Source organism: Manis pentadactyla, chromosome 17 (genome assembly GCF_030020395.1).
Source record: "Manis pentadactyla isolate mManPen7 chromosome 17, mManPen7.hap1, whole genome shotgun sequence".
Classification (NCBI taxonomy): domain Eukaryota; kingdom Metazoa; phylum Chordata; class Mammalia; order Pholidota; family Manidae; genus Manis; species Manis pentadactyla.
Window position 1 is genome coordinate 15,177,159 of NC_080035.1, and position 20,054 is coordinate 15,197,212.

The 20,054-nt window shown below is 35.1% G+C and overlaps 1 protein-coding gene across 10 annotated transcripts in view; it reads left to right on the forward strand.

Moving 5' to 3' along the window:
* Positions 1-20,054, forward strand: part of ELF1 (E74 like ETS transcription factor 1) — a 122,011-nt gene that overhangs the window by 69,144 nt on the left and 32,813 nt on the right. For 8 of the 10 annotated variants that reach the window (XM_057494452.1, XM_036893824.2, XM_036893819.2 and 5 more), the window contains 2 exons: positions 570-866; positions 6,319-6,391. In XM_057494452.1, the coding sequence (XP_057350435.1) occupies positions 856-866; positions 6,319-6,391 (84 nt within the window). In that variant the 5' untranslated portion in view covers positions 570-855. The remainder of the gene's footprint in view (positions 1-569; positions 867-6,318; positions 6,392-20,054) is intronic. The other 2 variants (XM_036893826.2, XM_036893825.2) reach the window with 1 other exon arrangement.

Sequence of the window (20,054 nt, forward strand, 5' to 3'; positions counted from 1 at the left end):
TATTAGAAACCTCTTTAAAAAACGGGAAGAGTAGGCTTTAATTTCTGCTTATTTTTGAAAGTACTTAAAATAGTACTTACTAAACTTTAAATGTATTAGGCAGATTTTAAGTCCTTCTGTATATTAGGCCTAACAGGAATACTTTCTGAATGTTTCTATTAAGGCAAAAATGTACAGATGAAATTACTCTTTGAGTAGTAGTTCCTATGTATGTTGTTTGCTGGGATGGTGGAAAGAAGGAAATTGTTTTTCTGTCTGTTGTTGGAATTACAAGCCTGGTTATTCCTGGGGTTTTTTTTTTTTTTAAATACTCATTAACTGTAATTTCACTGGAGGAGGGGAGAATGGGCTTCATTTTCAGATATGAGAGGTGATCTTAGCAGGAGTGAAATCTTCAAAGAAAATTTATATTTAACTTAAAAAAAAACCTGTGTTCACTAGTCACATTGATTTTCTTTAAAAACATTAACAAAAAAAAATGCTTTGGAGATACTGCCCATGATATCAATTGTTATATTCTAAAGGGTATGATTGCATTTTCATAACTAACTAAAGCTATTGTTTTGCAGGCCAAGACGTTCTAGAGAAGAAAAATTTCAGAAATATCCTCAGTTTGTGTAGAATACCGTGAACCAAGAATATTTGAAACAACTTCCCTAAGGAAACCTGGGTATTCAGTAACTTCGCCTACTTAGCTGAGGATTTTTTACCCGAATTGGTCACTGGACTGTGCATCCTGATACTTGAACCTTTTTGGAGCTTTTCTCATGTGGATCTAAGGGGAATGCTTTATTATGGCAGCTGTTGTCCAACAGAACGACTTAGTATTTGAATTTGCTAGTAACGTCATGGAGGATGAACAACAGGTATGAGACCCAGAGAAAATTGGATTTCAATAAATGTATTATATGGTTTTTCCATTTCTATCAGAAAATTTATTAAAACAGTGGGAAAAACTTTACGTATATAAAAATTTAGATATTAAAAATCTAGAGGTAACTGATCTTATGTGTCTTAAATACTGTTAATTGATTAAGAAACAATCTCATCCTCAGCTTTGTTGTGTAAGAAGGAAGTAATACTTGTGGGTTAAAGCTTGTTTCTTTATAAAATGAGCCTTAACAGTAAATAAGTAATTATTAAGTAAGTAGTTATTTCAGGGTACTTTGAAAAGTTCTAGAAGACATAGTGAACGACATGTAAATTTTTTTATAGTTACAGGACTGGTGATTGTAATAGTTGCTTGTACTCCACAGTTTTAACGTGTGGTTAATTAATATTTATAATCCTGGATTATTTCGTCAAGTGGGTTAAAAGATGTTAGCAGTCCCGTGCTCATAATATATCATTTCAGTCCAAAGCATGTGACTCTGGGGAAGTTACTTCACTTCTCTATATTTAGATTTCAGCATCTGTTGAATGAGGGGATTGAATTGAAGAATTTCTAAATTGGCTTTCAATGAATTATTATATGTGCAAATTACGGTTTCCAGAATCTAAAAGAGATCCAAGAGATACTGAAATATAAATTGATTTGTAGCCTCCTCCCATCTCTTAGTGGGGAGAGCCTGGGGGTTCTTGGGACTTTATAATTTATTTTAAACAGATTTTGTGGGAATGTAAGACATGATACAGGAGAAATGTTGTGTTAGATTCAGTGTCCTGGCAAAAATATTTTGAGGACTGGTATGTTTAGAATATGCCTAAAGATGTTGATTTATATGTTGAAATAAGCCTAATCTCAAATATCTAACTTTAATAAGCCAGTTATAATGTATCATGCTTTTTATTCTAGAAACATAGTTACTACAGATAATAAAATTGTTTCTTTCTTTTGTCAGGGCATTATTTCTTAGCTGTTTGTATTGTTCCCTAAAGGGACAGAATACAAAATTACAAATAAACCTACAAAAGATGAGAATTTGAATTAAGGTGCCTTAAAATCAAGATGAACTTTGGCTAGGGAGGAAAAAGAGTTTGAGGGAGAAAATTGCTTGGTCCCAATTAAAAATATATTAACAGCTAATATGGATTTAATATAGAGAAAATAAAAAGAGATTTTAGGAGGAGAAAGTGTTCTGAATTTGTTTTAAAACAGGTTGTTTTCTGTATGTTAAGGTTTGAAAACTGTTGACTTTGCAGCCCTCTTAGATGAAATGTCCCAGGCTTGCTGTGGTGAGGTTTGTTCTCTGTGTGGCTGCAGAGGACCTTGGCTCTAAGCCCCCCACTGGTATCCTATAGTGCAGTGGTTTTGATGCTCTTGACCATGAGAAATACATTTCACACTATTATGTAGTATTCATATATGATCTATATAGCCATAAAAGTTGTTTTGCGAAACAATACTATGTATGATACACTTAGTTTATCTTGAAGAGATTATTAGTATCTTTGGATGGGAGATGGTGGTTTTAGCTTAAAGGCAGAATTCACATATATGTATTTTCTTAAGCTATTTTTATCTAAGAAAATATATTTTAGTTTTGTACAGGTATTATTATAAGAACTTTACAAATATTAAACATATGTGGCAAATCCTATTGCCCCTGTTTTACAACGAGGCAGTTAATATAGAGAGAGGTTAAGTGACTTGCCTAAAAACCACACAGGTAGTAAATAGTGGAGCTGCCATTTGAACCCAAGCAGTGTGGCTCTCACTAATGTTGATGGATACTCTTGCAGTGATATATACCAGTCCTACTGTATTATAATGAGTGTTACATAAGCATAGCAAATATAACTGATTCACACAGAAGTAGATCCAATAAGTGTCAGTCTTCTTAATATCTTATCTAACTTCCGTCTCTATTTCCGTGTTTATTTGCTTGTTAAATTAATGTTTAATTTAAAAGTAGCAATGTGGCAATTATAAAGAAGTCACCTGATAATAAAAAATACATAAAATAAATAGTGAAGGTATTTCTTCACACTCACTTCCTAATCCTGTTCTCCCCAGAAGGTACCAGTATTGACTATTTGATGTGTAATTTGTTAGAGAAAAGCCTAAACAAAAGAACAATACCTGTACATACAGACCTATGTAAGAGAGGTGGTTTTTAAGATACAAATGAAAGTATGCTAACTTTTTGTGACTTGTTTTTTTCATATAGAGTATTATAAATATTTGTATGTATGCTGGTTTTGTATCATTTATTTTTCCATATGTGATGGGTAGTCACTACTTAGTTTACTAGTTTTTGATCATGAATGATTGGCTATTATACTTATTTCACTTATTATAGTAATTATATTACTACTTTTTATAGTAAATATACTTATAATAAGTATTATACTACTTATAACAAAGAATATTGCAACGAACAGCTTTGTTTGGGTTGCAGTAGATCTTTCATGGTTAACAGCTCAGATACTGGAGTCAGAACAGCTGGGTTTGAATCTTTGCTCCACTACTTAATACCTCTGTGACCTTGGGCAAGTTACTTAATCTCTCTGAGCCTTGGTTTCCTCATCTTCCAAATGAGGATGATAATAACCGACCCTGTATTGTAGGGTTATTGTGTGGATTAAATGAATTGATGTATATAAAGCTCTTAAAACCATGCCTAGCACATAGCTAATACTTACCTATCACTATCATTTCATTATTGTATCTGTGTGTGTATATGTTATTTTATATATGTAGTGTACATTTGTATGATTATTTCTATAGGATTTCTAAAAATAGATTTACTGAGTCTACTAAAGCATGAACACCATCAAATCATCTTCAAAAAGGCTGTCAGTTTCTACTACTGCTAGCAGTATATTTTTCCCAAGTCATCACCAATAGAAACACTTTTAAAAACCTTTTTGTTAAGTTTGGTGAAAAATTACATTTTACTGTTTTAATTTGCGTTTTCCTATTAGTAGTAAGGTTGTTGGATTATTTGTTAATTTTAGTTATTGTTCATTTGAAAATCCTTTTAATTACTTACTAATATCCTTTTGCCTGGTTAGGAATTCTTCATATGTTATGGCTGTGACATCAGTATTATTGTCTTCTAACTAATTCGTTGTACAGTTAATGTTTAACCCTCTTTTTGTGACACACGATGCAGATATTTTGTCCCTATCTGGTATTTCCTTTTAACAATATGCTATCTTGTGCCTTATAGAAACTTTTCATAAAATTTACCAGTATTTCTTTTTTTTATTTTTCTGCTTAGGAAAACTTTCCTTACCCCTAAAATTATTAAATTTTTTCTTTATATTTTCTTCTAGTATGTTTTATGTGTTGAACTCCTCAGTCCATTGAAATCTACTTTTGTAGGACGTGAGGTACAGGGAATCTGACAACTCTCTTCTCCCACAAATGGGGCTTTAGGTCCTTCACTTTATTGACTGTTTTATGATTACCACACTAAGATTGCTACCTTTGCTGTATCCTAAATTACCACAAGTACAAACTACAGTTTTCAACTGGCTTAGTGTATTCTATTCCATTTAACTGATTTTGTATTGTGCCACCACTATCATATTGCCTTCACTAGTACCATTATAGATTTGACATCTGATAAGATACATCCCCACCAAAAAACAAAAATTGGGGTAAAATTTTGAATGAATTTTAGAATCAGCTTGTTAAATTACATAAAAACTCTGATGTGATTTTAATTTTTAAAAATTAAAAAGTATTTGTCTTTCAAGATAATTTACTGTTTTGCAATACTGTATTGGTTTGATTTGTTGGTTCTTTAGAAAATCACTGTGTGAAGGCACCAGATTAGAATATATTTCCTGTTCTTAGTTATGGTCTGTGGTTATAAATGTAGTCATCTAAAGAAACTGATACCATTAATGTCTGCTTGCCACCACCTTGATTATTTTCTCTTGCATTAGTTCATACTCTTTACAAGATTGTTTGGAAAACTCCCTTGGGGAGGGTGGGCATGGGGTGAGGGGACATGTGTTGGAAAGGAAATATCAACGTGTTGGTGTTGACCAGCCACTTAAAAGTCTACTCTTGCTGTCTATTCCAAACTGGGAATATTTGTAGCTGAGAATGAGGCACTTCTGTGGGAGAGAAATACCATATTTACTAAATTGCAATATACTTTTATTTGAAGGTGCCTTGGTTTGACTTTATTAAGCAGGCGTGTTTGTCCGGTAAATGTATGAGAATAAGAAGAAAGGTGTGGATACAAGTTTCTGAAGAGAAGGAAACTTGATCATATGCTCAAATATTCCAGAAATTTATTTAGTAAAAAACAGCTGATAGTTTAATGCCTTTTCTAATTTTGATATATCATTACATTGTATGTTTTTTCAGTTGTTGGTTCTAGAATTTAGCAAGTCATAGTTATTTATGCTTAACACACTTAGCTCACTAGATGACATGCTTGGGAAAGTGAAATAAATATTTTTTTATGAAATACCATCATAATATAAGAAGGTGGTCTTTGACATTCCTTTGTAGGGTGTAAATTGGCTCATTCTGACTGTTGATTCCCAGAGGCTTAAGGGTAAACAGTGCCTTGCTGTCTTTCTAACTGACTGCCTCGTAACTCTCAGGCAGTGTTTGGGAATCACTACTCAGTGTAACAGAGGTAAGCGCAAAGTGCCGTGGATACTGAGAATGGAGCCTTTGACCGCATTCCCACTTTGGGGAAACTTTACCATGGAATTTTCACTTGAACTGGATCTTGAAGGAAGATCCAGTTGATCTGACAGGTGAAGGATGGGAAGTGTTCCAGTATAGTAGAATGTACCAAAACTTGATGGATTTCTCTCAACTGTGTCATCAATCTAACAACCTTAACTTAAGGTTAGAAGCTTTCATTGTGTCAGTGTTTCATGTTCTTTCTTTTTTGTACTACACTTATTTTCCCAGATTCTTTCCTGCTTGCCCACTGTTTGATCTCCCACATTCATACCTGTTTCCTGTTATGTTCTAATTATTTTCCAAGATCTTAGGACAAAATTTTATTCCAAGAACATCCTAAAGTCATCCCTTCGGGAATTAACAACTTTATCCTGTGATTCCTCTATCACTTAATGGTCATTGTCACACATTTGACATGTTTAATTTTCATATGTACATTATTAATTTCCCCAGATAAGTGCTAAGCTACTTGAAGAAAAGGATCCCACTCTCCCAAATCAACCAAAGCATTTACATCATTTATTGGTTGAGTCTTCTTAAAGATTTTTCTTCCACCTCTTAACTCCTGTTGAGAAAATGATGTGGGATATATATGTGCTAAGTTATGGCCTTTATCACATCAGAAGCCCTTTGAATGAGAGGTGATGTCCTGTCCTCAACTCTCTTGACTACAGTGTATATTTTTCTGAGACCTGTTTGTCCATATTCTCATTTAGTGTATGGGCAGTGTTGGTGTGTAACAACAATCTCAAGACCAGAAACAGATGCTCTCATAAAGTCTTTCTTCTGGTATGTATTTAAAACTGTCCTATTGTATGTGTTGAGTGAGAACCACCTAGATACTTTTAAAAATTGTCATTGAAATTGTAAATAAGTGAATATCTGTAAGAGTTTTCCTATTTCTCGGGAGACTCCTTCAAGCTGCAGAAGAAGTTCTTGATATGCTTGTGTCTTGAGAATGAGGTTGTATTTTGTAGATTGAGAAAGTGTGCATAAGAATGTAGATCACATCAACCTGCCATTTTTCAGCTGGAATGGTAAAATTCTGTTAGGTCAGAGGTTAAGTGTATTTTAAAATTAGAGCAGAGGGAATGAGTTGAAGTGTCCTATGTGTATCATGGAGGGCAGAAGCTGGAGATGCTACTGAACTGTATGTGGACGTTGGACTCTGTTATTTACGTACAATTCCAGGTTATATGGACCAATTTACCTGTTCCTGTCACCCTCTTTTTTAGTCTTGGCGGATCGAACTTATTGGATCCATTAAAAGTTTGGCCATAATAAAACTAACATACAGAGGTTGCTTGTTTCTCTTCTATGTAGCTGGAAAAGCCTTCATCAAAGGAGTTAAACCATAGAGTCCCCATTACAAGCCTGGTTATCTTTGGGAAAAGTCTGGCTTTGTGCAAGACCTGAGGCCCTCTTCAAGTTAGATGAAGGGACAACCTTGCCAGGGTTTAGTGTTTGGGCTGGCTTATCTCTCTGCCAACTATGGGCAGCAGGGGAACTAGTGGTTGTTAGAAAAAAGGAGTTGGTAAGGGGAATAGGAACTTTTTTTGCAGTCTTCGTGTCCCCCCGACCACACACAGAGGCCCTGTGACATGTCTTAAAATGAATATGGATGAGATCATTGCATAGTGTAGGACATGGACTAGACAGCTCCAGAAACAGGTAGTGATGAATTTCAGTAACTAGTGTTTACACAACCTTTTGTCCTGTGCTTTGTGGTGTGTACTTTCCAGTGATTTTCCTGTCTAATTCTTACCAGAATCTTGTGAGGTAGATTCTCTGATTCTCACTTTATAGAAGAGTAAAGTGAGGCTTAGAGAAAGGAAGCCTGTGAGTGAACAACTGGGAATTGTAACCCAGCTTGTGCCTTTAATCACTATATTTGAATAATGCCAGCCACTGATAATGTAAGTGGTAAAATGCAGAATTACTATTCTACTTCCTATTTATGATTTTAGCAAAAAAGAAAATATTCTAATTAATTTGTTAGCATAATTACAGGTTGATAGTCTTTGTACCTGATATACCTGTGTATACCTTTTTAAAAAAAAACAGCTTTATTGAGATGTAATTTACATGCCATATAATTCACCTATTTAAAGTATACAATTCAGTGGTTTTTATTTATTTTATTTCTTCATTCATTCATTCATTCATTCATTCATTTTCTCTGAGCTATTACATTTATTTTTTTTTGGTATAATTAATCTACAGTTACATGAGGAGCATTATGTTTACTAGACTCCCCCCATCAACAAGTCCCCCCCACAAACCACATTACAGTCACTGTCCATCAGTGTAGTAAGATGCTGTAGAATCACTACTTGTCTTCTCTGTGTTGCGCAGACCTCCCTGTGCCCCCCGCCACATTATACATGGTATTCGTAATGCCCCCTTTATTTTTCTTCCCCCCATATCCCTCCCTTCCCACCCATCCTCCCCAGTCTCTTTCCCTTTGGTAACTGTTAGTCCATTCTTGGGTTCTGTGTTTCTGCTGTTGGTTTATTCCTTCACTTTTTTCTTTGTTCTTATACTCACATATGAGTGAAATCATTTGGTAAATTTGTCTTTTTCTGCCTGGCTTATTTCACTGAGCATAATACCCTCTAGCTCCATCCATGTTGTTGCAAATGGTAGGATTTGTTTTCTCCTTATGGCTGAATAATACTCCATTGTATATACGTACCACATCTTTATCTATTCATCTACTGATGGACACTTAGGTTGCTTCCATTTCTTGGCTATTGTAAATAGTGCAGCGATAAACATAGGGGTGCATCTGTCTTTTTCAAACTGGGCTGATGCATTCTTAGGGTAAATTCCTAGAAGTGGAACTCCTGGGTCAAATGTTATTTCTATTTTGAGCTTTTTGAGGAACCTCCATACTGTTTTCCACAGTGGTTGAACTAATTTACACTCCCACCAGCAGTGTAGGAGGGTTCCCCTTTCTCCACAACCTCGTCAACATTTGTTGTTGTCTGTCTTTTCAATGATGGCGATCCTTACTGGTGTGAGGTGATATCTTATTGTGGTTTTAATTGGATTTCACTGATGACTAGCGATGTGGAGCATCTTTTCATGTGTCTGTTGGCCAACTGAATTTCTTCTTTGGAGAACTGTCTGTTCAACTGCTCTGCTCATTTTTTAATTGGATTATTTGCTTTTTGTTTGTTGAGGTGCGTGAGCTCTTTATATATTTTGGATGTCAGGCCTTAATCGGATCTCTCATTTATGAATATATTCTCCCATACTGTAGGGTACCTTTTTGTTCTATTGATGGTGTCCTTTGATGTACAGAAACTTTTCAGCTTGATATAATCCCACTTGTTAATTTTTGCTTTTGTTTCCTTTGCCCGGGGAGATATGTTCATGAAGAAGTTGCTCATGTTTATGTCTAAGAGATTTTTGCCTATGTTTTTTTCCATGAGTCTTATGGTTTCATGGCTTACATTCAGGTCTTTGATCCATTTCGAATTTACTTTTGTGTTGGGGTTAGACAATGATCCAGTTTCATTCTCTTACATGTAGCTGTCCAGTTTTGCCAACATCAGCTGTTGAAGAGGCTGTCATTTCCCCATTGTATGTCCATGGCTCCTTTATCATATATTAATTGACTGTATATGTTTGGGTTAATATCTGGAGTCTTTATTCTGTTCCACTGGTCTGTGGCTCTGTTCTTGTGCCAGTACCATATTGTGTTGATTACTGTGGCTTTGTAGTACAGCTTGAAGTTGGGAAGCCAGATGCCCCCTGCTTTATTCTTCTTTCTCAGGATTGCTTTGGGTATTCAGGGTCTTTTGTGGTTCCATATGAATTTTTGAACTATTTGTTCCAGTTTGTTGAAGAATGTTGTTGGTATTTCGATAGGCATTGCATTGAATCTTTAGATTGCTTTAGGTAGGATGGCCATTTTGATAATATTAATTCTTCCTACCGAAGAGCATGGGATGAATTTCCATTTGTTAGTGTCCTCTTTAATTTCTCTTAAGAGTGTCTTGTAGTTTTCAGGGTATAGGTCTTTCACTTCCTTGGTTAGGTTTATTCCTAGGTATTTTATTCTTTTTGATGCAATTGTGAATGGATTTGATTTCCTGATTTCTCTTTCTGTTAATTCATTGTTAGTGTATAGGAAAGCAACAGATTTCTGTGTATTAATTTTGTATTCTGCAACTTTGCTGAATTCAGATATTAGTTCTAGTAGTTTTGGAATGGAGTCTTTAGGGTTTTTTATGTACAATATCATGTCATCTGCAAATAGTGATAAGGTTTGACTTCTTCTTTACCAATCTGGATGCCTTGTATTTGTTTGTTTTGTCTGATTGCCGTGGCTAGGACCTCCAGCACTATATTGAATAACAGTGGGGAGAGTGGGCATCCCTGTCTTGTTTTCGATCTTAGAGGAAACACTTTCAGCTTCTCAGTGTTAAGTATGATGTTGGCTGTTCGTTTATTGTATATGGCCTTTATTATGTTGAGGTACTTGCCCTCTATACCTATTTTGTTGAGAATTTTTATCATGAATAGATGTTGAATTTTGTCGAATGCTTTTTGAGCATCTATGGAGATGATCATATGGTTTTTGTCCTTCTTTTGTTGATGTGGTGAATTATGTTGATGGATTTTTGAATGTTGTACCATTCTCGCATCCCTGAGATGAATCCCACTTGATCATGGTGTATAATCCTTTTGATGTATTTTTGAATTCAGTTTGCTAATACTTCGTTGAGTATTTTTGCATCTATGTTCATCAGGGATATTCGTCTGTAATTTTCCAATTCAGTGGTTTTTCAGTATGTAAACAGTTATACATCCATCACCATAATCAGTTTTGGAACATTTTTATCATCCCCAAAAGAAACCTGTGCCCATTACCAGTCATACCCTATTTTTACCCCATCCTCCCAGCCTTTGGCAACCACTAATCTACTTACTGTTTCTGTGGATTTGCTATTCTGGACATTTCCTATAAATGGAACCATACAGTGTGCGCGCAGTCTTTTATGACTGTCTACTTAAATGTGTTTATAGTTCATCCATGTTGTAACATGATCAGTACTTCATTCTTTTTATTGCTGAGTAATATTCCATTCTATGGACATACCACATTGTGTTTATCTATTTTGTATACCTTTCAAAAGAATGCTGTATTTTTTAATGAGGTTGGTCTATTTTTTGTTGGGGATAGAATTAGCAACCTCTGTTTTCCCAGAAGGTACTCAGTCATCTAGAGCAGCCTTGCTGGATAAATAAGGAAGTTTGTACCGCTTTGATGTATCTCAGTTTATCTATGTGATCTTGAAAATTTTTGCCTCCTTCCCATTTCATTTAATACATAACATGTAAAGGATAAGCCATTATATAAACAGATAGTGTTAATGGCTTTTTTCCCCCAAGCATCTGTATACCTTTAGCACTATTTAGAAAATACTGATGAAGATAATATCCTTTGATTTAGTGAAAAAGAAAACTGTTAAAGGTTTATCAGTGTGAATTTAACAAAGTAATGCCCTCAATAATGTTCATACATTTAATATACCTACTATTAAATAAGTTAGAATATAGGTAGGATTTTTTTTTAGCACAGTAATAAAAATTCCCAATATAAGGGTAGTTCTTCCTTTTTTGGAAATAAGAATTATATTATGCTGTAGTGGCTCATAATACATTTGTGAGCTTACCTGTTTCATCTGTTCCCACCTCATGTAACGTTATGAAAAGGAACACTGAAGGTATGAGGCAGGACCAGGGGAACTGGTCTGGAGTTGTGGGAATTGGAGTTAGGGAAAGAATTTTCCTTTCCTAAAAGGTGATGTTTTTGGTGAAAACCTAAGGATTTATTATATTTTATGATTTTGTATGACTTGTGCACTTCTCCCATTCCACTTTACTTCCTGGTATGGGGAAACAAAAACAAAAAAAACCCCACAGGAACAGTTAGGAAAAAATTCCATTTATTTTTAGCAAAGCAACTACTGCAAAGTTCATGTAACTAGTAACTCCTCCCTCCTCTTATCTACCCTTACACATAAGCACAATCAGAAATAATTTGGCACTAAGGACTTACCTGAGAGTTGGTTTTTTAAAAAGTGATTGGATTGTGTGCATCTAGATCAAATGCCTGCAACTCCACCATAATACTGAATTCTGAAAGTTGTTATTTCATGTCATGTGAAATGAAGAGCATTAGTTTGGGAACCAGGCACCATCACTTACTAACTGTGTGACTTCAGACACGGTTTTAAATTTCACTGAGTTTTTATTTCCTTCACCAAAAATGAAAGATTTACCTGCCAAGGTTGAGTACTAAATGTTTATGTAAAGCATTTAAAAAGAGCCTAGCACAAACAGAGGTAGTCAGTAAATGTGGCAGTTGCTTGTATCAGTGAGTCGAGTTAATCAAGAAAAACTGTTAAAGTTCTGTTCTACTATGTACTCTGTATTCCTCAGTTGGGTAAGTGAGTTAATGAAGACAATTTTTATAACAAATCCATTCTACCTTTTTTTTTTAATGTTTTCTTTTTTCTTTGATATTTGAGAATGACTGGTTTGGTTCTAGAATAAGCCAATAAACTTGTCACTTAGGATTTTTAAAATCTGGCAGATTTATTCTGTAGGGACCTCTCTCTCTTAACATTATAACATTTTACATTTGTTTTGACATAGTTTAACTGGAGTTCAATATTTTTTATAGTGATTCTGATTTCTTTCATTACCAGTGATCAGTTAGTGTGACTTTTTCATTCTGGAAAAGGCTTTGATGTAGCTAAACTGCCTATATTCAGGAATGTTCTGCTTCATTTTAGTCTATGATTCACACATATCATGTAAGATTCTTTTCAAAATCTCTCTTTTAGAAGTAAGAATTGACTTTTCCATATTGTTTTATTTATTTATTTTTACTTTTTCAGCCAAACTTTTAAATTTTAATTTAATTTAATTTAATTTAATTTAATTTTTATTAAGGTATGATTGATACACACTCTTATGAAGGTTTCACATGAAAAAACAATGTGGTTACTACATTTACCCATATTATCAAATCCCCACCCACACCCCAATGCACTCACTGTCCATCAGTGCAGCAAGTTGCCAGAGATTCACTATGTGCCTTCTCTGTGCTACACTGTTCTCCCCGTGATCCCCCACACCATGTGTACTAAACATACTACCCCTCAGTCCCCTTCTCCCTCCCTCCCCACCCGCCCTCCCACACTCCTCCCCTTTGTAACCACTAGTTCATTCTTGGAGTCTCTGAGTCTGCTGCCATTTTGTTCCTTCAGTTTTGCTTCATTGTTATACTCCACAAATGTGGGAAATCATTTGGCATTTGTCTTTCTTCCCCTGGCTTATTTCACTGAGCATAATGTCCTCTAGCTCTATCCATGTTGTTGCAAATGGTAGGATTTGTTTCTTTCTTATGGCTGAATAGTGTTCCATTTGTGTATATGTACCACATCTTCTTTATCCATTCGTCTACTGATGGACACTTAGGTTGCTTCCATATAGTGGCTATTGTAAAAAGTGCTAAGAATTGACTCTTTATTATGATTTTGCTTAGTTATTTTTGTTATACAGAATCTGCATGTTTAGAACATTTATCAGTCTGCTAGTGACTGCTGTGGTGTTATCTAGTTAGTTTGTAAGTAAACATTTAAACCTGGTTAAAATTTATTATACCTTCTCAAATCTATGGTTTTTCTTTTTAACCTCATCACTGAATTTGTTCACACTTAGACAGACACACACCGGACATACACATGCTCACACACACACATATACACCAGCGTATTAAGCTTTTAAACTGGGCATTGTAATAACACTAAGATTGTTTTCAGTGTCTGTTTTATTCTGAACTTCATGGCCAAGTTGTAATTTATTCTGGCTGAAAAGAGAAAAATCTGGGTACAGAGTAAGGAAGGCCAAATGTCATGAAAGACCTAAACTGGGGTTAGATTTAGCTAAATCAACTTGACATGAATTTACAGTGGAATTTCAAGCATTATCTTGGGGAAGTCTGGAGAAAAGACTATTTTGCTCAGACCTTTCTATTTTTCATGTTGCTGTGCAAGAGAGAGGCTAGGCTTTTTCAGAAACACTCATCTCTACTGGAAACAATAGAATAAAACAAACTTTCAGCTTTAATGTTCATTAATAAGATCATATGTATTCACACATATATATGTAAATTTTTTTTAACCCAAGTTCTAACTGATATGAAACTGGCATTATGGCTATAATTTATCTGTATGATCCTGTACTTGTGGCTTATCTAAGTGGTTAAGCTTGTTGACTCAGGAGTCTTAGAGTGCCTGGGTTCAGATTTCAGCTCTGCTTCTTCCTAGCTGGTTGGCCAGTGTCAACAAAACAGCCTAGAGTTATGGGGAACTGGGACAAGCCATATACTTAACATATAGGATCTGCTTTCATCACCACCACCACATTAGGAATACTGTTTTATTTTTATTTTATTGTTTATTATATTGGACTACTTCCAAAGATGACTGGAGGAGAATCATTTTTACACAGCACCCCAAAAGAAGTTCTCTTTAATCATGTTACAGGAGTACTTTGACAATGTTAATTCCCAGAGATTCAAATCATCTTCCCCTTACACTAAGCTACTGGCTGTAAAATAATACTTTTCTACATCATGGTATTAACAAAAGATACACAATCCACAAAAACCTAGGATATTGAAGAAAGAGCTATTGGGAAGTGAGAAGCATGTATTTAAATTTTGTGTCCTAGTACTGCTTTGGATGTGCCAAGAGAACATTACCTGTTCCAGCCTTGAGTAAAATGTAAAAACAACACTGCCTAACACTTTGTGGAGCCCTTTATAAAGCTGACAAAGTCTTCTCCACATATACTTTCTCATAACTCATTCTATGATTTGTGTTCTTCTCATTTTCTATAGCAGAATATTCTCTTGAATTTATTTTTGAGTAACTAGAAGAACTGTATTAGAATTCTGTAGTAGATTCCTAGGGCAAGGTTACACAGGCACCCAGAGTACTGTTCACAGTAACCTAGCTTATTTACTGAAGAAGCCTGGTTTCCAATTCTGATTTAATAACATTCTTTTAGAGTATCATTAGTGGATAATTTGCCTTATACCTACTCACTTATTTACTCATTAATTTTCTTGACAGTATTTGACTTATGTTTCTGTTGAAATGATGCAGAACTGTGTGAGAATTTGATATCATAAGCTAGTGCACGAAGTGGTTTCAGGTTTTGGAATGGTAGTAATCAATATTTGGTATTTTGTTTATAAAATGAAAGTACACTAGTAACAACCAAAAAGAAAAATAGCTGAGGCAATTGCCAGGGAACAATCCCCACATGGATAAAACTGGTAGGCCCAAAGAGTTTCATGGGTGAGTTATTTTAAACTTCAGTGAATCATTTAAGCAGTTCCAGTTCAGAGAGAGGTTTCCTAATTCATTTTTAAAAAGTCAACGCTGATACCAAAACCTGGCAAAGTATGTGCACACACGAGTAATAAACTAATCTGAAGGTGGATATTTTGTTTAACTAGAAGAGCAGAAGTCTCTTACCTTTGCCAGGTCCTGTGGGCAATATGCATGTTCTCTTTTGACCCTCACAATAACCCTGTTCAGTGTGGCAACTGTTGTTAACCATCATTTTATGAATCAGGAAGGCCTTTGTAAAGAGGAGTCTCAGAAAAGTTGAATGAAAGGATGAGTGTTGCCCAGAAATAGAACTGTAAAGTTATAGCACCTTCATTGGAATTGCATCTTTGAGTTGGGAAAACCTGAACTGAACCATTATGCTAGGAGAGTGGTGAGAGAAAAACAACAGGAACCTTGAAGGAGAAAAGAGAATCTGGAAGAATAATAAGTAAATCATCTTTTGCAGTGATCAAAACTGGGGTAAGTAGGATTTTCACTTTCTCCTAAATACATTTATATATTAAAATGTTTCTAAACTAGATTGAGTATACTTTCAGTCAAGAAAACTATGTTTTATGAGTTAGATCACCATGTTGTGCTGTGTGTACTGCAGCTACATAGACTTTTTTGCCTGATCGCTAAAACTACTTTACGTTTTCTTTTGGAGTAAAAACTAGATGAAGTAAGCTCCTATAAAGAGAGCTTGAGTTAGTCAACACAGATATTCTCATTAGCAGATAGTGAAGTTCTTTTAACGACAAATTTTTCGAAGTATGCAGAGAAATTGGCTGTGAAGGATCCTTCATAAAAGCTTTGTGTTGAAGCCTCAAAGATCTTTTGCATAATCCTGGCCTGTTACATGTAATACATCAATTCCTGAAATCATTTGATATGCACTTTGGAAATTGGTAGCTATTGGGGAGGGGAACTGTACAGAGAGGAGACAATAGTGTTTTATGCTCTTGGAATACAAATATGTTCATATATTAATCTCTTCTCCAAAATTAGAAAGTTCACCATGGGAGCTTGTTTAAAGGATTTTAATTCTGATTGATTTGTCCACCAGTCATCCCAATTTTGTGTGTGTATGTCCACCTGGATGGGCTATGTTTAGAGTTTTCCTTTGATTTTATGGCTTATAAGAGGGAATGAAAAGAATAGCATCATAGTATTTGATCTAGTCCTAGTCTCTGCCCCCCACCCCTGCCATCCGAACTGCTCTGTTTTCATTTCTGCCAGAGAACTAGAGAACAGTGAGTTGAAGACATTGTGAAGTTCTTTTCTTCTGTCACGTGGGCCTTTGCTTTTTAAACTTTTTACTGAATATAGCTTAAATACAAAAATACAGATTATAGGTGTACTGTTTAATTTTCACACATGTATGTCTCCAGCTTTTGCTTTTAATTGAAGCTAAATGGTGGTTGCTGACTGTAGTTTAAGTTTTGTTCACCAGTTTTCTGAAAGGACTATTCTCGTTAAAAATAAAAACAAAAAGCCATGCCTGTCAATATAAGATTGTAGTAAGCCAAGTTCCCCCCCCCCCGCCCCAGCTTTATTGGGATATAACATTAAGTTTGTACAGATAACGATTTTATATACATATCTCAAATGTGTGTGTGTATAGTATAATAAGCAAAGTTTCAAGAGTCTTAGTTTCTGTCTAAATCAAATATTGAAGGACTTTGATCATCAAAATATTTTATTGAATGCTATATGCCATGGAGTATAACTGATGTATTTACATGTTAATTCTTACAATAACTCTAGAAGATTTTATCATTCTTATTTTAGATAGACCTGAAACCTAAAGCCTACAGAGACTGAATAATTTGAGTTCCAGCACTCAGGACGTAGTACAGTCCAGACTTAAATAGGGTCGTTCTGACTCTAGAGCCTGAGCACTTACTGTTACATCTCATTTTCACTATGTGTGTATTTCCGGTGCATTTACACATGATGAATATTTTCAGATCCTGTGTGTCCTGATAGAGTAAGGTATTGGGTTTTTGTTTTTGTTTTTGTTTTTTAAATTGAAGGTGAGGGAAGTCATTTCAAAGCAGTGTCTTCATAGCTTGAGGCTTCAGGGTAGCATTCTTATTGGAGGCATGGGTACAGGAGTTTGTCTCAGATGTGTTTTCATAGCAAGTGCACTGTGTTCAGTTTGTTTATTTATTGGCATGGCCTTGGAATGGAAGGGCTGTTGAAGATTATGGAAGGAATAGTGCCCCCACCCACTCTTGGTGTATTGCCTTCTCGTGAGGCAAAGGGATTCTATAAACTATTTGAAAGTATGCTCATTTTGTACCTATCTTAGAAAAGGAATATCTATACTGGAAATTTTATAAGACTGTTTTTAACCTTCTTTTCTTTCAGGGAAACATTAGATATTTCTTGTTAAGCTGTTTCATAGAGGATCTTAGCAGGATATTTCACAACCATCACATTCCAGATTGAGCTCTAGTGTTAGAGAAGCTTGCAAACAAGTTATTTGAAGGTTCTTTTGCTTTTTTATATCTTAAACCTGTGTGGAATAAAGTTACTTAACATAATTGTAATAATGATCCATAGTTTATTAAATAACCACCACGGGCCTAGATGGTGGTATGTTGAGGAAATAAACAAGCCTAGTCGGGTAATAACATATTGTACTGCTTATCGATTAGTCACATTCCTTCTCTTTTTAACTTGATGGTTTTGCCACATACATCATCAGCCATAAAAAAGGGCAATATATAGTGGACAATATTGAAATTTGGTGAAAAAATCCTCAGTAAAGTTACAAAACAATTGAAAGTCAGTTTATCACTGCAGTTTAATATGCTTATAGAAATCAATGCTTTAAAAATGTTAATCTTTGATAGATTTTAATCCCAAAGTCTCCCCTTTCTATTCCCACACATCATTTTGTAATTTATTTTGGTCATGTTCCAAAAACAAATGGGAAGAAAATCCTCAAGTGTCAGAAAGTAGAAGAGATCTCATAATACAATTTTCTGTTTCTTTGGATTACTAGTGTTTCAGACATTGGGCTTAAGTAGAGTTGACTTAATTTAGGAAATGCAATTTTGAATCCTGTAATTCTTTAGAGCAATGGTTCTGACCCCTACGTGCACATTGGAATCACCTGAGGAACTTCAATACCATGCCCTGGTCACATCCCCAAATAAGATTTATTTGATCCCACATAGAGTCAGGTAGTGGTGTTTGTACAAGTTTCACTGTGTACAGTCAGGGTTGATAACCACTGTTAGAGTTTACTGAGGTTCCCTAATTCAAATAAAAGGTACTGGAGAAAGATACTTAATCTAATCATTCACATGAGGAGAGGTTTTAGAAATGTTTGGGAAATGTTTTTTTTTTTTAAATAGCCAGCCAAATGTAATATATTTTTAGGTCATCAACAAAGCGTTGACACCTTCATTTCTGAAAAGGAGGTAACAACTGTTACTGCTAACTGTTAGCAATGTGGCCTTTTTATGAATAGCTCTGACCTTGAAGCTCTTCTTTTAAATAAATTTTAGGACAGAGTCTGAAATGTAGAAATAGGTGGATAAGGTTTTGATGGTATTCAGCAAGAGTCTAGAAGAATAATGCCTAACCTTAATTGAATATTAAAAATTAACTTAACTGTAAGGAATTTCCTGCCTTGATTTCTCTCTGGGACACCGGCGCCTTGGTCTGGGAGCATATCAAAAGGCTGCCTGCCCAGCCCCCAAGGTGGGCCGAGGTATTGTCTACTTGCTAAAGAATCTTGCCTCTTGAACTTCCTGGGTGTTAAAATGTAATCTTATCTTTAAGATGGAATTCTTCCTGCCTTTAACCATGCCGTCTACAGCTGGGACTGCATGCTAAGTTAGTTGTTCAGTTTGCAAAATCACCTTGTCAGATCTGAAGGAGGAAAGACAGCACATAGGCCTGGGCCTTTTAGCATGCTAAAGTGAATCCTACACATGGCCACAAATGATTAGCATAATAAAACGTGCTACTCTTCTTTATCTGGGGAACATTAACTGATTTCACTGGAGAATGATTCTAGAGCTCAATGTTTAACATAGAGTTTTAGCAGGGGGGGGGTTTCCTTGCATGTAGTTACATTGCTCCCACAGCAGATATCCCACCCTGCCCCCTCCAGAGGCCCTCACTCTATTCTGACTACATCTGTGGTCCCTGTCTCAAAATGATCCAAATATAGAGTTATTACCCATAATTTCAGAACAGCATTCTCAAAAGCACAGATAGTATTTGTTTAGCACTTATTATATCATACATTTGAGTAATTAAATTCTTATGATGGAAGTAGTATTTAGCCTCAGTGTGCAGTGCTACAAATACATAATTTTAAAAGATTGAGGCTGCTTAGTTGTAATGAAACCATAGATACCAGTTTCAATATAGCAGACTTACTCAAGGTAAATGACAAAGTATCTGACATTATATGTAGAAGCAGGAGCTTTTTCGTACATTTAAGAAGATAATATTTATGGGAATATATTTAAGAAACAGGATATTTACATAAATCTTGGGTTAGCTTTCCATAAGATACTTACCAATTACAATGGGAAAAACATTAAATTTATAGTGGGGAAACCTGGTAGATACCACCTTAAGTTAACTAAGTGATCCATGTTAATATCACTAGTAATGGGACAAATAGGTATTTTGGGTTTCCTGATGTGATGGATTTGAAAGGACACCATATTGCTTCTTTAGTATTCTTATCAAAAATGTAAACTGAATCTAATTGTGGGAAAATATCATATTCCAGATTGGGTAATGCTTTTTAAAACAAATGACCTGTACACTTCCAAAATGACAAGATCATGAAAGACAAATAAAAACTTAAGAATTGTTCCAGATTAAAGGACAGAAAATTGTTACAGATTAAAGGGATGGTCATAGGAAAACATATTTACAAAATTAAACCTATGATCCTAGATTGGATCCTGATCCGAAGATATTTTTTTTCATTTTTTAATAAGAGGACATTAGTGAGACAATTGGACAAATTTAAATAAGGTCTACTAAGG